The sequence below is a fragment of the Populus nigra genome, chromosome 6, assembly GCF_951802175.1.
Source record: "Populus nigra chromosome 6, ddPopNigr1.1, whole genome shotgun sequence".
Lineage (NCBI taxonomy): Eukaryota > Viridiplantae > Streptophyta > Magnoliopsida > Malpighiales > Salicaceae > Populus > Populus nigra.
In genome coordinates this window covers 6,588,329-6,601,447 of record NC_084857.1, presented here as the reverse complement: position 1 = coordinate 6,601,447, position 13,119 = coordinate 6,588,329, and the positions used below count along the sequence as shown (strand labels likewise).

The following is a 13,119-nucleotide window of genomic DNA, read 5'->3' as shown; positions in this document are numbered from 1 at the left end:
CGCATCCAATAATAATTTTTATTATTTTTCTTTTTCTTTTTATTTTTATTTTTCTTTTTTCTATGTGGATTAGATTTCTTTTATTGAACAAATTTATCCGAGTGTCTTGAGATGTGATGATTGTTATTTTTTATAATATTTTTTTTGTTTAAAAATGTATTAATTAATTTTTATTTATTTATAAAACATTATTTTTAGATTTTAAAACATCAAAATAAAAAAAAATTAATTTAAAGTTTTTTTCAAAAAAATACCGTTTTAAACGCAGTTACCAACCAACCACCCTAGAGAGGACAGTATCTCGTGGAAGGTTCGCGGGAAAGTGGAAAGGGTACCCAGGTTAAACGGCTAGAATTGATAAAGTTCACGGCAGTTAACATAAGCGGTAGAATAATTTGCAAGGAATGTTTCCTCTTTGGGAAAGTGATTCTTTACGGTGACTGTTGCTATGATCACCGGTTGTCACGGTAGCATTATCGCAAATTTTGTTCGGCTGAATTTCCCTCCTTTACCCGGAAATTATTTCCCCCACTCCATTTGGGCATATTGTGTAAATTGACAAAAAGGTCCCGTTCTTTACTAATTTCTTGTTCCTGCTTTTCTTTTTCTTTTTTTATAATGTAGGACCTTTTAATTTTTGTTCCATAAAAAACATTTTAAAAAAAATCATTTGAAAAACCAGCATCAACATGGTAAATAATATTGATATCTCTCTCAAGGATAATAACTAGGTTCTCGATTCATGCTACTCCGCAACTTGGATTATAATTTTTTTTTAAATGTAAAATTATCATTAATAATTTTTTAAAAATAATCATATCTAAAAATATGATGAGTAATAAAAAATACCTTCTTAAAATATTAAATCATATTTGTTTTTATACTAAGATAATCTATTAAATTAATTTGGATTAACATTGGTTAACTCGTAAAATATATTACTTTGATCATGAGACTGCAATAACTTTATAAAAAAATTAAGATAAATCACAATTTCTCAAAGAACTCAATACTAAATGATGAGAAGAAAAAACATATTCAATTCTAAAACAAATAATAAAAAAATAATTCGAGTCAATACGGGTAAACCTGTAAAATTCATAATCTGGATCGTGAGATCAAGATAACCTTATGAAAAGTAAATTGAAAATAATTATAAAAGTCAATTCTCAACCAACTCAGTATTGAATAATAAAATCAAAAATAAATATATAAACAAACAAAAAACCAATCTAAGTTGACCTAAATTAATTTGTTAAATTCATGAATAAAATGAAAATATAAAATTGAGATTACCTCATAAAAATTTAAAAAGTAAATTAAAAAAAACTAAGAAGCTTAGTTTTTACAAGTCTAAAATTAAAAAAAATAAAAAAATCAAGTTTAAATTAGAAAACAAAAGTCGCTTTGTTATCTCGAAGGGGTCAAACATGGAAAAAAAAATGATAAAGAGAGAATAAAAGACAGGAGAAGAAAAATAATAATAATGGATGATCGGAGTTACAGCGAACCATCACTGTCGCTAAGATAATTCCAAAAACACTAAAAAAAGGCCATCATTGCACCCCGGAGAAAGGCGCCCACACCACCGTATCACGGTGACATCTTTCGCACGTCAACTAGTACTCCACTTAAATCTCTATCTTTGAGAAAAGGGGGCTGAACATTTATTTTAATTTTGAATTCGTTTCCTGGATTATTCATTTGTTTTCAACAAATAAAATTGTATTTTATTTCGCCAAATTAATCCCTAATCGAGCTTCATATTTATTCTCGGGCATCGCGAGACCCAAAACAGTCCCGTCGAAATATTCCATCATGCCTGATTCCACTTCAACTTATTGTGAAAGTACCATGTTAACAACCAAAAAAAGTCAAGTGGTCGGATAAAAAAAAGGGATTGTTATTACAAACTTGATGTCTTGACACTGTTTATTTTTGTATTCTAAAAATATTTTTAAAAATGTTTAAAAATTTTTATTTTTTTATTTACTTCAAATTAATATTTTTTGGTATTTTTAAATCATTTTGATGTGTTGATGTCAAAAATAATTTTTAAAAAATAAAAAAATATATTATTTTGATATATTTCCAAGAAAAAAATATTTTAAAAAATAACTGTAATTATTTTTACAAACACACTCCTGTGTTGTATTAAAAACATTGACTCTTTTAGTTTTCCTTGTAATTATAACTATAACTATATTGAATGGATTGTCTTTATGAAATCCACAGTCATGCATAAGAAAACGAATTCATGTCGAACTATTTGATTTGTTAGAAATATTCTTAAATTTTAAAAACTATCATAAGTATTATAAATTATTGGTAATTGTAAAATATATTATTATTATCTTAAATAATACATACCATAATCAAAAAGATTCTTACCCCGCGTAAAAGGATAATTTTTTTGCATGTGACAATACAAAATATATATTGTAAACAACACTTCATCTCTATTCAAAAAAAAAAAAAAAGAATAAAACGCTGACATGCTTTTAAAAAAATAATTTATTTCTATTTTCCATTACATGCCTATTTATACACCACACAAATATTTAAATATTATAAAATAAGTTGGTTTAATCATATAGTATCTTACTTGATTATTACATGTGATATGCTACTAATCGAATCAAAATGAATTTTGGCGTGAAAAAATATTTAAGTGTTGTTAATGTATATTTTAGAGGATAAAATATTAAATTATATTAGGATTATTCTAATATGATTTGATTGATTTTGTAAATTAAAAAAAACACTCAAACCACTGATAAAAATATAGTTCGACTCAAATACAACATCTTTTTCTTTAAAATTTTAAATGACAACAAATTGGATCAACTTGGATTAACTTGCCATATCTATCACCCAAGTAATAAGATCTATATAACCTTATGAAAAGAAAGAAAAAAATATTAAACTCAACACTTAATCAATCTAATGTTAAAGGATGAAGTTTAAAATAAAATTCAACTAAAAAAACAAGTCGAGTCGAGTCTACCCAAGTTAACTTATCAAACCCGGATCATGAGATCAAGATATCCCATAAAAAGCAAATTGAAACAAAATACAAAACTCAATTCTTAATCTACTCAATGTTGAACGATGTAAATTTTAAAAAATCAATTAAAAAATATCACAAAAAAACATATGAGTAAATCAACCAAACTCATGTCTCCACTCATAAAACCAGAATAACCTCATAAAACATAAACCAAAACAAATTATAAAGATTAATTTCAATTTAAATCAATATTGAATGATAAAATAAAAAAAAAAGATCAACTAAAAAAAAACTAAGCCAATTGGCTTAACCCGCGATTCAGTCATAAGATCGTAATAACCATGTAAAATATTTTAAAAAAAAGATTATGAAGTTCAATTCTAAATCAACTCATTATTAAAGAATTAAATAAAAATAGGATAAAAAAATAACCTAAGTTAACCTAGGTTAATTTGTCAAATCCGAGTCAGGAGACCAGGACAACTTCATAAAAGCAAAAAAAAAATATAAAGTTCAATTCTAAATCAACTTAATATTGAAGGATAAATTCTAAATCAACTTAATATTGAAAAATAAAGTCAATAAATACTTGATTAAAAAGATGACAAAAAAATAAATCAAGTCAACACGGCTAACCTACAAAACTCACTACCTGAGCCATGAGACTAGAAAAATATATAGAAAATAAATTAAAATAAATCATGGAATTCAATACCCAATACATTCAATATTGAATGATAAAATTTTTTAAAAAATAAAGCAAAAAAAATCCTCAAAAATTTCAAGAACAAGGTTAAAAAGGGGTTTGACTTTTCACTGTTCATTGTTATGGTGAAAAGCCAAGCTCTTTTAATATATGTTAATTGATATTTTATTTTTACCGTTAAAATTCTAAGAATGCTTGGAAATAAATCAACAAAAGCCAAAAGTTGAAGTCTAAAAATGAATAAAATATATCAAATTTTATCAAATTATTAAATTAGATATTTGATTTTTTTTTGGAATGAGACCATTGGTTATTTTTACCCCTTAGACAAAAAGATTCACAAATTTTTTTGTTATTTCATTTTACCACCACTGCTAATATCAAACAAAATAATTCATAATTTATGTTCATACTTATGTTTTTAATTTCTATCCATATCACATGTAATAAAAAAACTCAAAAAAAATAAAATTGCATCAAAATTAAACAAATAATTAAACTGAACTTTTGTTATACTTTTATAGAGTATCATTGGTTATTTTCTATGTCATTAGTTACTTAAAAAAACTATATCTTTTAATAAATTTTACTAAAAAAATAACCTTAGTTAAAAGGTATAAAACAATTTTTATTCATGTCTATATCTTCAATATTTATCTCACGTGTATTAAAAAAAAACTATTTAAAATAAAAGGTTTTATAAAAATTATAATGTTAATACAATCATGTTAAAATTTAGTTGATCCTTCAATAAATGTTTTATTCAACTTTGTGATTTTCAGCTATGCATGTACATATAGATTGTTTTATTTAAATTTTATTCTCACATGATATTTTTTTATTTTTTTAGTATTAATTTTAGCATTTTTTATAAAATATTCATTGATACACCTGAAAAAAAATACTAGAATACTTTAAAAAAACTGCTTTTAGAACATACTAGCTAGAAAAAATGGCCTGTGTTATGCTGCGGTCAAGTCAAAATTTTCCCAACATAGAAAAAAGATGTTCAGGCAATGCTAATAGTTTTAAAATGGCATGAAAATTTTGAAACCTGTTTCATTGACTTGACTGGGTTTAATAAGCTCAGTTAATTTAATAACATAATTAAAAAAACATTGACAATATCATTCTCAGAAGAAGAAGAAAGAAAAGCATGCTAGAGACTCACCTTCACTCTGTCATAGACACCATCTCACGACCAAAAAAATATTGAATGACGAAACTGAAAAAACACAAGCCTAAAAAAAAAGAAAAAAGAAAAACAAACCCAAGCGAATCTTATAAACTCAGGTTAGTCTTCAAAACTCGCAACCCATGAAATTCTAGACTACGATGAAATCACAAAACACCCTTAGACGCTAGTGAAATAAATTTTATTTTTAAGAATAATTTAGTTATTTTACTATGCTATAAAATGTGATAACTTCAAAAAAGCACCTAAAGTTCTATTAAATAAATTTTATTTTTAAAAGAAATTTAGTGTTTTTCCGTGATTTGAAAATATAAAAAAGCAAGTTATTCATAATCAATTTGATAATGACTTCCAAATCTTGAAAAAAAAAACCTATATTACCCTCATTATAATGATTTCTACTAAGACTAAAAATATCATTATTACACATACTAATGATTTTTGTTAAGAACAACTAATTCACAATGTCTTGTTATGTAAAACATTATTGATACCTTCTAGTTTTTAGTTTTTAATTTTGAGCCTCGAGGGGTGTCCCCTTATCTGTATAAAACATAAGGTGGCGTCAATTAAACGGCATCTAAGTAGGAGGCCAGCCCCCCAAAGATCAACCCTGCATGCAAACGCGTACAATAGCAGATACACGTGATGCCAACCACCAGCCTAGTCTTAAATACTCACTACTGCCACTCCTTGAAGGTATCGAACAAAACGTTGATACAGGAGGAAACAAACGAGTAAAAAACACAAAACAAAGGAAAAGTGGATTGAGCAGATCATAACTAGTGACTACTTGCGCTCTTGACACTCCCCCATTCCAGTTATAGGTATTTGTTCAAGTTAGGTTATCTTACAACCACAAAAGCTGATTCTACTAGGAAAAAAGAATTTATCTTGAATCTGATAACTCTTTCAAATATTGATATTCAACTCACGAATTGTCAGTAAATGCAAACACGTAACTAACTCATCCAAGCAGTACACATCATACCCCCAACAAGACGTTCATAATAGTCTCTACAATGGCGAGATAAAAATGAGGATGAACTCACCCTTCGGCAAAGAGTGCCAAATTGAAGCTCAACTAAGCAACATTCTGACCCAATATGCAAAATACGACAAGTTTGATTGATTTTGTTCACCGAGGCAGCTGATCCTTAAGTCGCTGCTACTATACCAATTCCCAGAGAAGCCAGCATTGGGACAAGTCAGGGCCACCAAAACCATTTGATTACTAAAACTAGGATTCTCCGCTCAAATACTGAAGTAAATTGTTTCACATCTCAAGCTTCAGCAACTGAAGGAAGCCCTGGATCTCCTGTAGCCTCCTGTTGCACTGGCTCAGCACTCCCAGTGGCTGGCAGCAGCTCTGCTCCAGAAAATGCATTACCATGTGTGCCCGGAGACATTGGAGACATTTCTTGTTCTGAAGCCTTCAATTCTGGAACTGTCATATCCTTCTCATCAATGTTTCTTTCTCGAGGCCTTTCAAATCTATCATAATCAGGGCTCCTTCGAGGGCTACGGCTGTGACTACTGGCATGTTGAGGACTATGGCTGCGGATGCCGCTGCGGCTGCGGCTGCGTCGGGGGCTACGGCTGCGGCTGCGGCGGGGGCTGCGGCTGCGGCTGGGGCTGCGTCGGGGGCTGCGGCTGCGGCTTCTGGTCCAGCTCCGACTCCGACTCCTACTACGACTCCGGCTCCGGCTATAACCCCGTGTTCGAGCCCTATCAGGGCTTCGACTGAAACTTCTGCCCCTACTCTTATCAGTCATATCCCTTCTACCATCGAATCTTCCATGACCACGTCCACGGCCATCCATGTAACTATGACGATCATTTGGGCCTCGATCATTCCTACCCCAGCCTACATGTCCACCACCAGAGCCACCAAATCCCCTACCCCTGCTTTCCCGCCCAGAAAACAAGTCGTTTCTCCCCCCACGTCCCCCAAAGTTCCCATCCCTCATCCCACCACGTCCCCCGAAGCTGTTTTCCCTCATCCCACCACGTCCCCCAAAGCTGTTTTCCCGCATCCCACCACGGCCACCAAAGCCACCATCTCTCATCCCACCACGACCACCAAAGCCACCATCTCTCATCCCACCACGGCCACCAGAAGCCCACCGCCCACCACCCCTGCCAGCATCAAAACGGTTCAACCCTCGATCCTTCCCAAAGCTAGGTCCACCACGCAACGCCATCTCTCGCACCTCTACGGGCACATGCTGATTAGCTCCCTCCAGCAGTTTAACCAGGTCAGCTGCATATTTCCAGTCCTGCTCAGAGAAAAAGGTGTATGACACCCCAGTTGCACCAGCCCTCCCAGTTCTACCAATTCGGTGAACATAGTCCTCAATCCCAGAGGGGAAGTCGTAGTTGATAACAATCCTAGAAAATGAAAATTGATGTAAGATTGCAATTTGCAACAGACAATCACCACAGAGAGTGCTTGATGTTCCAACAAGTAAATAATATGCATAATTTTTTAAAATCAAGAATCTTCGTCCTAAACTTCCACTTCCATTAAACTCTCATCTATGTATTCAAGGGAGGAAGGAACTAACCTTATGTCTTTGATATCAAGACCACGGGCAGCAACGTCAGTGGCAACTAAAATTGGAGATTTTCCACTCCGGAATTGGTTTAAAGCCCAGTCTCTCTCACCTTGAGACTTGTCTCCATGGATTGCAGCGGCTCCAAAGTTCCGTCCAATACTCCGTGCTAGCTGGTCACACAATCTCTTTGTAGAGCAGAAAATGATAGCCTTGGAACCTCTCTCTTGTGTTCTAAGGATTTGCTCCAAGCGCCGATCCTTTTCCATTTGTGGGACCACTTCAACATACTGCAGATTTACATTATTTTGTTTATAGTAATAAGGGAACATACTGCAGATAGACATTATTCAGTTTATAGAAAGAACAAGGGACCATATACAAATTGCAACATAATAAATATGAAATTTGCATATAAATATCCAAAAATATTTCGAGAAATCATTTGTAAATTTTTGAATAGAAGAAAAGAAACATATTCAGCAAGCATCAAGGTGATTTTTAGTCCCATAAAGTATAAATATATTAAATATTTGATGAAAATTAATTTAGAGAAGAAGGTTTATTTCCCCAAAAAGCATAATTCTGCAATCTACTCCATTGCATTCTCATTGAAGTAACAAAAAATGAACTACTTTACAAGTTACCTGTGTGATTGACTTGTTGGCAGCAAGCACATCAACACTGCCGATGTTCACCTGGACAGGATGAACAAGAAGATCACTTGCTATTTTCCTCACTTCTTTTGGCCAGGTTGCAGTGAACATAAGTGTTTGCCTTTGAGGAGGTATTTCGTTCACAATCTTACGGATCTGAGGCTCAAATCCCATGTCAAGCATTCGATCAGCCTCATCAAGCACAAGGAGTGAAACTTGCCTAAAGTCAATCCTTTTCATTTCAAGGATGTCATTGAGTCGACCAGGTGTTGCCACAACTATATCTGCTCCCCTTTCTAATTCTTTCAGTTGAGGAATCTTTGGAGCTCCACCATACAAGCACTGCAATAAAGAACAAAATCATATGAACCAACATTCCAAAGGAAAGTGAATACATAGCTCTCAGAGAGAAGACTCACCGTGCAAGAGACCCTAGAAGATCGACCAAATTTCATCACCTCATCTTGTATTTGCGTGGCAAGCTCCCTGGTTGGAGCCAAGACTAACACTGTAGGTCCATTCTGAGCATTATTTCGTCGCTGTTGAAGAAGAATGAAGGCAGGAATCAAGTAACCCAATGTTTTACCAGAACCAGTTTTGGCAATGGCCACTATATCCCTACTTTGTAGCGCAATTGGCCATGTTTGTGCCTGAATTGGTGTCGGAGATACAAATCCAGCGGAATGTATCTGGAACAAAAGTGTGAATCTAGATAAGCAGACTGATAAAATTAAATGTATCAAAGTTATCGGTGCTTAAAACAATATAAAAGGTGACCAATAGCATGTTGTGACATAAAAGGAAAAAACTAAAAATCCATGGGTATACAGTTGCTTACATAAGCAACTCGAGCAACTAAAGAGGGCAATAAAGACATATGAGACGGAGCCAATAAGCAACAAATCCCAGTCACATCAGGTGTGAATTGGACAAAAGGCCAACCACCTTCCTAGAAGATGCACATGAAAGGCTCCAACTGTCCATTTTGCAGCCTCCAAAAAATCAGAATAGTTCTTGCATGAATAAATATGCCAATAGCAGAGCAGCGTACGACATATGCTCCTCCTCCGGAGCAAATATCGCACCTGCGACAAGTGAGAAATTATGAGTCTAAAATAATTCAAAAGGCAAGAACATCTCAAAAACAGAAAGAAGCAAATCTTAAATTCATTCTTCTAAACCTAAGACATATAACCTAAAATATTGGCACAAGTAGAACTTACATCTCGTAATATCTCCGAAGGGAAACCAGTGGCTTCAAAAGTCATGAATGGGGCAGGAACATTGTCACCCTACACAATGTACAGACAAGTATAAGATAAAAACAATCCTAAATAACTATATGCCATCAGGTACAATAAAGGGAATGAAACACTGAAACCAAAACAGACAAGCCTTTTTCCAAATGAAAGGTAAATTCGCAAAGGGAAATATCAAAAAAGAAGAAGGAAAAGACAGAAGAAAGAAACACAAATAACTTATAAAAAACCCCTTCAAAAAGTAACATAATGAACATATTAAAAACATTCAGCTCTTATATGTAAGAAGAGAAGAGGACTACATGAGGTCTAGTAGAATAAACTATTCCAATCTAAAAACCATCCTCATAATAGCATAAATTAATGAAATATGTGTGAAATAAAGAGAAAATACATGAACATCACATTTCTATAACTCCTATCAAATCCAATAACGAGTCACTGGGTGACACACATCCATACAACTTGGTCAGATAGTGCTCAGCTCATCAGCAACCACATCTTCACAAAGCAAAAGATGTAATTTGGTGAAGCCTAGGTGGTCAATGATCTGATCCATCCAAAAGCTACATGAATTCCAAACAGCCTAGTATTTTCTGCTTTTAATTCCTTCTGCTTACTATGACTATGCTATAATGGATTACCGGCTGAGTCATTAGTTGTGACACCCACTTGCCTATTTTAGCATTTATTGAAATGGATTGACGAGGACTATCACAAGCAAATCAACATGATCATAATATCTAGTCAAGTTATTATACAGACCGTAGCTGAGACTTCATGCTCCTGGCGGTAAACTTCAGCAGGCGAGAGGTTAGAAATGTCTGCAGTTTCGATGAAAGAGGGTCTCATCAATGCATTGTTTGGAAAAGGTGGACCACTGGTTGCATGACTATACATATTATGGTTGGGATGCCCATCTGCATTAAATCCGCCACCATGACCAGGCCCGACATTCTGAAATGGGACGCTCCCTGTCCTTGAATCCTGAAAAGGATAAGCAATATCTTCACTGATGAGCCAATCGATCAGAGAACATGATCAATGAACCCATCAACAATGCTCATTTGCATTTCCAATTTTCAATTATTTAGGATGCAAAAGGATTTTTTTTCTTTTTTTTTCCAAACATTTTATAAGCTAAAACTTTCATTGAAACCAGTTCCTAGAGACAAAGGCTACTGAATGAGAGCATAAACTAATGTACCTGCTGCTTTCTTGCCCTAGACATAGCTGTGAACTCAGGCTGATGGGGACTCATCACAGGCCCTTCCACTTTAGCATTAATATAATGATCATTGCCAGACCTACCATGTGCATTGTTCTCATAACCCATATTTAACCCAGCAGGGGGCAGATTAGACTGCTGGTTGTGCATCACTGAGGGACCCATATGATTTTGAAACCTAGGACCATGCTGCTGATGAAAATCAGCCCCAATTTGCTGCATCTGAACCATGGAAGGAGGATGTTGAATATTAACAGAAGAGCTACCAAACTGCTGAGCTTGACCCAACTGAACACCAGAATGCGGCATGCAAACCGGATTGCTTCCAGCAGAAGACAGGTTTTGAGAGGATGATCCACCAGTCTGTTGAAACCGAGCTGGAGAAAACCCAGTTTGATTTCCTTGCTGGAACTCAACTTCCTCTCTCTTCGGCAACGCTGCCTTGTATTCATGTTGATTAGGAAATTGCAACCCTTGTGCACTAAGATGTGCCTGCTGCTGCGAGCTTTGTTGGCCTTGTGGAAGCACATTTTGCTGATATGTCATGTACTGCATTGGCTGCTGATATGCATACTGATGTCCTTGTGGTTGTGGCATTTGCATGCTTTGATGCTGCATAATGTACTGTCCTACCTGCTGGGGCACCTGCTGACCTCCTTGTTGAGGCATTTGCTGCCCTGCATGGGACAGCAGATGCTGACCTGGATGCTGCATTGATCTCAACTGCCCCGGTTGTTGAATGGCCTGTGCCAACTGTGAGCCTTGCTGTGGTGCACCCTGCTGGTTAGAAACCTGCACTACTTGGGGACCATGCTGTTGTGAAGTTACTTGTCCATATTGTTGATGCAACTGGCTAATCTGTTGCCCTTGTTGCTGTGATGCTTGCATAGTCTGTTGTGCAGCTTGAGCCACCAAGCCATTTGGTTGCGATGAGTGTGCCATGGGTATCTGGGCCAACTTAGGCGTAGAAGCATTAGGAGGTAGAGCAGGAGGCATCTGTGGCGGCACAGATGGGGGCTTTTCATACTGTGTGATGTTGGTTTCAGGATTCCAGTAATATAAAAGACCTGTACTTCCATCAATCAGTCCTGTCCATGGTTTGGGAAGGGTTGGGTCTTCTGGAGCATACCGTGGCCCAACGGTAGCTGAAGCTGGTTCAGCAGTAGCCATGCCTAATATTTATCTACGACCAGAGAAACCACAATTAAAAAAAAAAAAAACAAGTGGGATTATTGGAAAACAAACGAAAAATACAACATAAGCTCAACAGTTTCCTGAGAAAACTATTGTGCATAATTACAGATACCAAACAAAAATGAAATTCAACCTGAAACTCATCCAAATTAATTGATTTTTTAAAACATGAAAATATTTTAGCGGCATCTAATACAGATTCCGGATTCAATTATGTAATCAAACAATATTAATTCAAAAGTTTTTCATCACTATCTGAGAAACATTACCATCAACAACTTCATCAGTGCCATTTTTATGGCATTCTGTTGTTTCAAGAATGAAACTCAGCTCGAAAATCCAAAAAAGCTTAAATTACAAAAGATTCTTGTTTCAAGTTCTTCAACTGATTGTTAGCTCACGGATTCAATAAAAATCGAACCATTAAAAAAAAAGCGATTCATATACTAATAACGAATGTATTAGATAAATACACATAAATTGAAAATACAGTACACTTGATAAGATAAACCCTATATAATATCGAAAAAATAATTAAAATCATCTCAAAACGATTGCAAAAAAAAACCCAAAATACCTTGTTGAGGATGTCTGCCAAGCTTTTACACTGTCTGTAAATATGAGGAAAAGGATTACAAGAAAGAATGGTATGAGTTTTTTAAAAAAAGCTTTTAAATAAAATAATAATTTCGAGTCCTCTAGTCTAACTCGAATGAGAAAATCGTCTGAAAAATAGACTGCCTACTTGTGTAGTTGTGTCGATCGATTTTAGGGTTACAGGAGAGAAAAGGTATTGGTTAGCCCGACAGTCTATGATTCATAATGAACTCGCGTATTTTTTAGCCGTATCTATTCTTTACCTTCGCCGACAGACTCTTGATGGTTGTGATTTCGTGGGGCACTTGAGAAAATCGATAAATCTGACGGTCGATGTGAGTAGGGTGAGAGAATATATAAAAGGATGAATTCTTCCGGGTGACTACAATTGAACCCCCAATCATTTGTGTTTCACAAATTACTCCCCATCGTGTTGATTTTTTTTTTTGAAAGCACGCTCAACTCTTTCTACTTTTTTATGGTATTCCACGATTACGATTAAAATCGTGTTTTTTAAAAATTTATTATTTTAATTTAAAATTTATTATTTTAATATTTTTAGATTATTTTAATTTATTTATATAAAAAATAATTTTTAAAAAATAAAAAAATATTATTTTAATATATTTTCAAGTAAAAAATATTTTAAATCACAACTGTTATTATATTTTAAAACACTTCTTTAATTATTATTGTCAAACTCAATCCTGAATTTAACC

The 13,119-nt window shown here is 34.2% G+C and overlaps 1 protein-coding gene across 1 annotated transcript; it reads right to left on the bottom strand.

The window, feature by feature from the left end:
* Positions 1–5,799: 5,799 nt before the first annotated feature.
* On the bottom strand, positions 5,800–12,669 carry LOC133696221 (DEAD-box ATP-dependent RNA helicase 46). The gene is made up of 8 exons (XM_062118337.1): positions 12,381–12,669; positions 10,589–11,792; positions 10,147–10,368; positions 9,346–9,414; positions 8,542–8,811; positions 8,114–8,464; positions 7,479–7,756; positions 5,800–7,302 (listed from the first exon to the last, which is right to left on the bottom strand). The coding sequence occupies exons 2-8, from the start codon at positions 11,777–11,779 to the stop codon at positions 6,195–6,197; spliced, it is 3,489 nt and encodes a 1,162-aa protein (XP_061974321.1). The 5' UTR covers positions 11,780–11,792; positions 12,381–12,669; the 3' UTR covers positions 5,800–6,194.
* Between the last annotated feature and the right edge of the window lie 450 nt (positions 12,670–13,119).

Bases quoted from the DNA above. Each gene is read 5' to 3' on its own strand.
- LOC133696221 (XM_062118337.1), bottom strand. From the start codon at position 11,779: ATGGCTACTGCTGAACCAGCTTCAGCTACCGTTGGGCCACGGTATGCT. The intron at 10,369-10,588 runs GTACATTAGTTT...TATCCTTTTCAG, and splicing joins CTAGGGCAAGAAAGCAGCAG to GATTCAAGGACAGGGAGCGT. The intron at 9,415-10,146 runs GTCTGTATAATA...TACATTGTGTAG, and splicing joins AGCATGAAGTCTCAGCTACG to GGTGACAATGTTCCTGCCCC.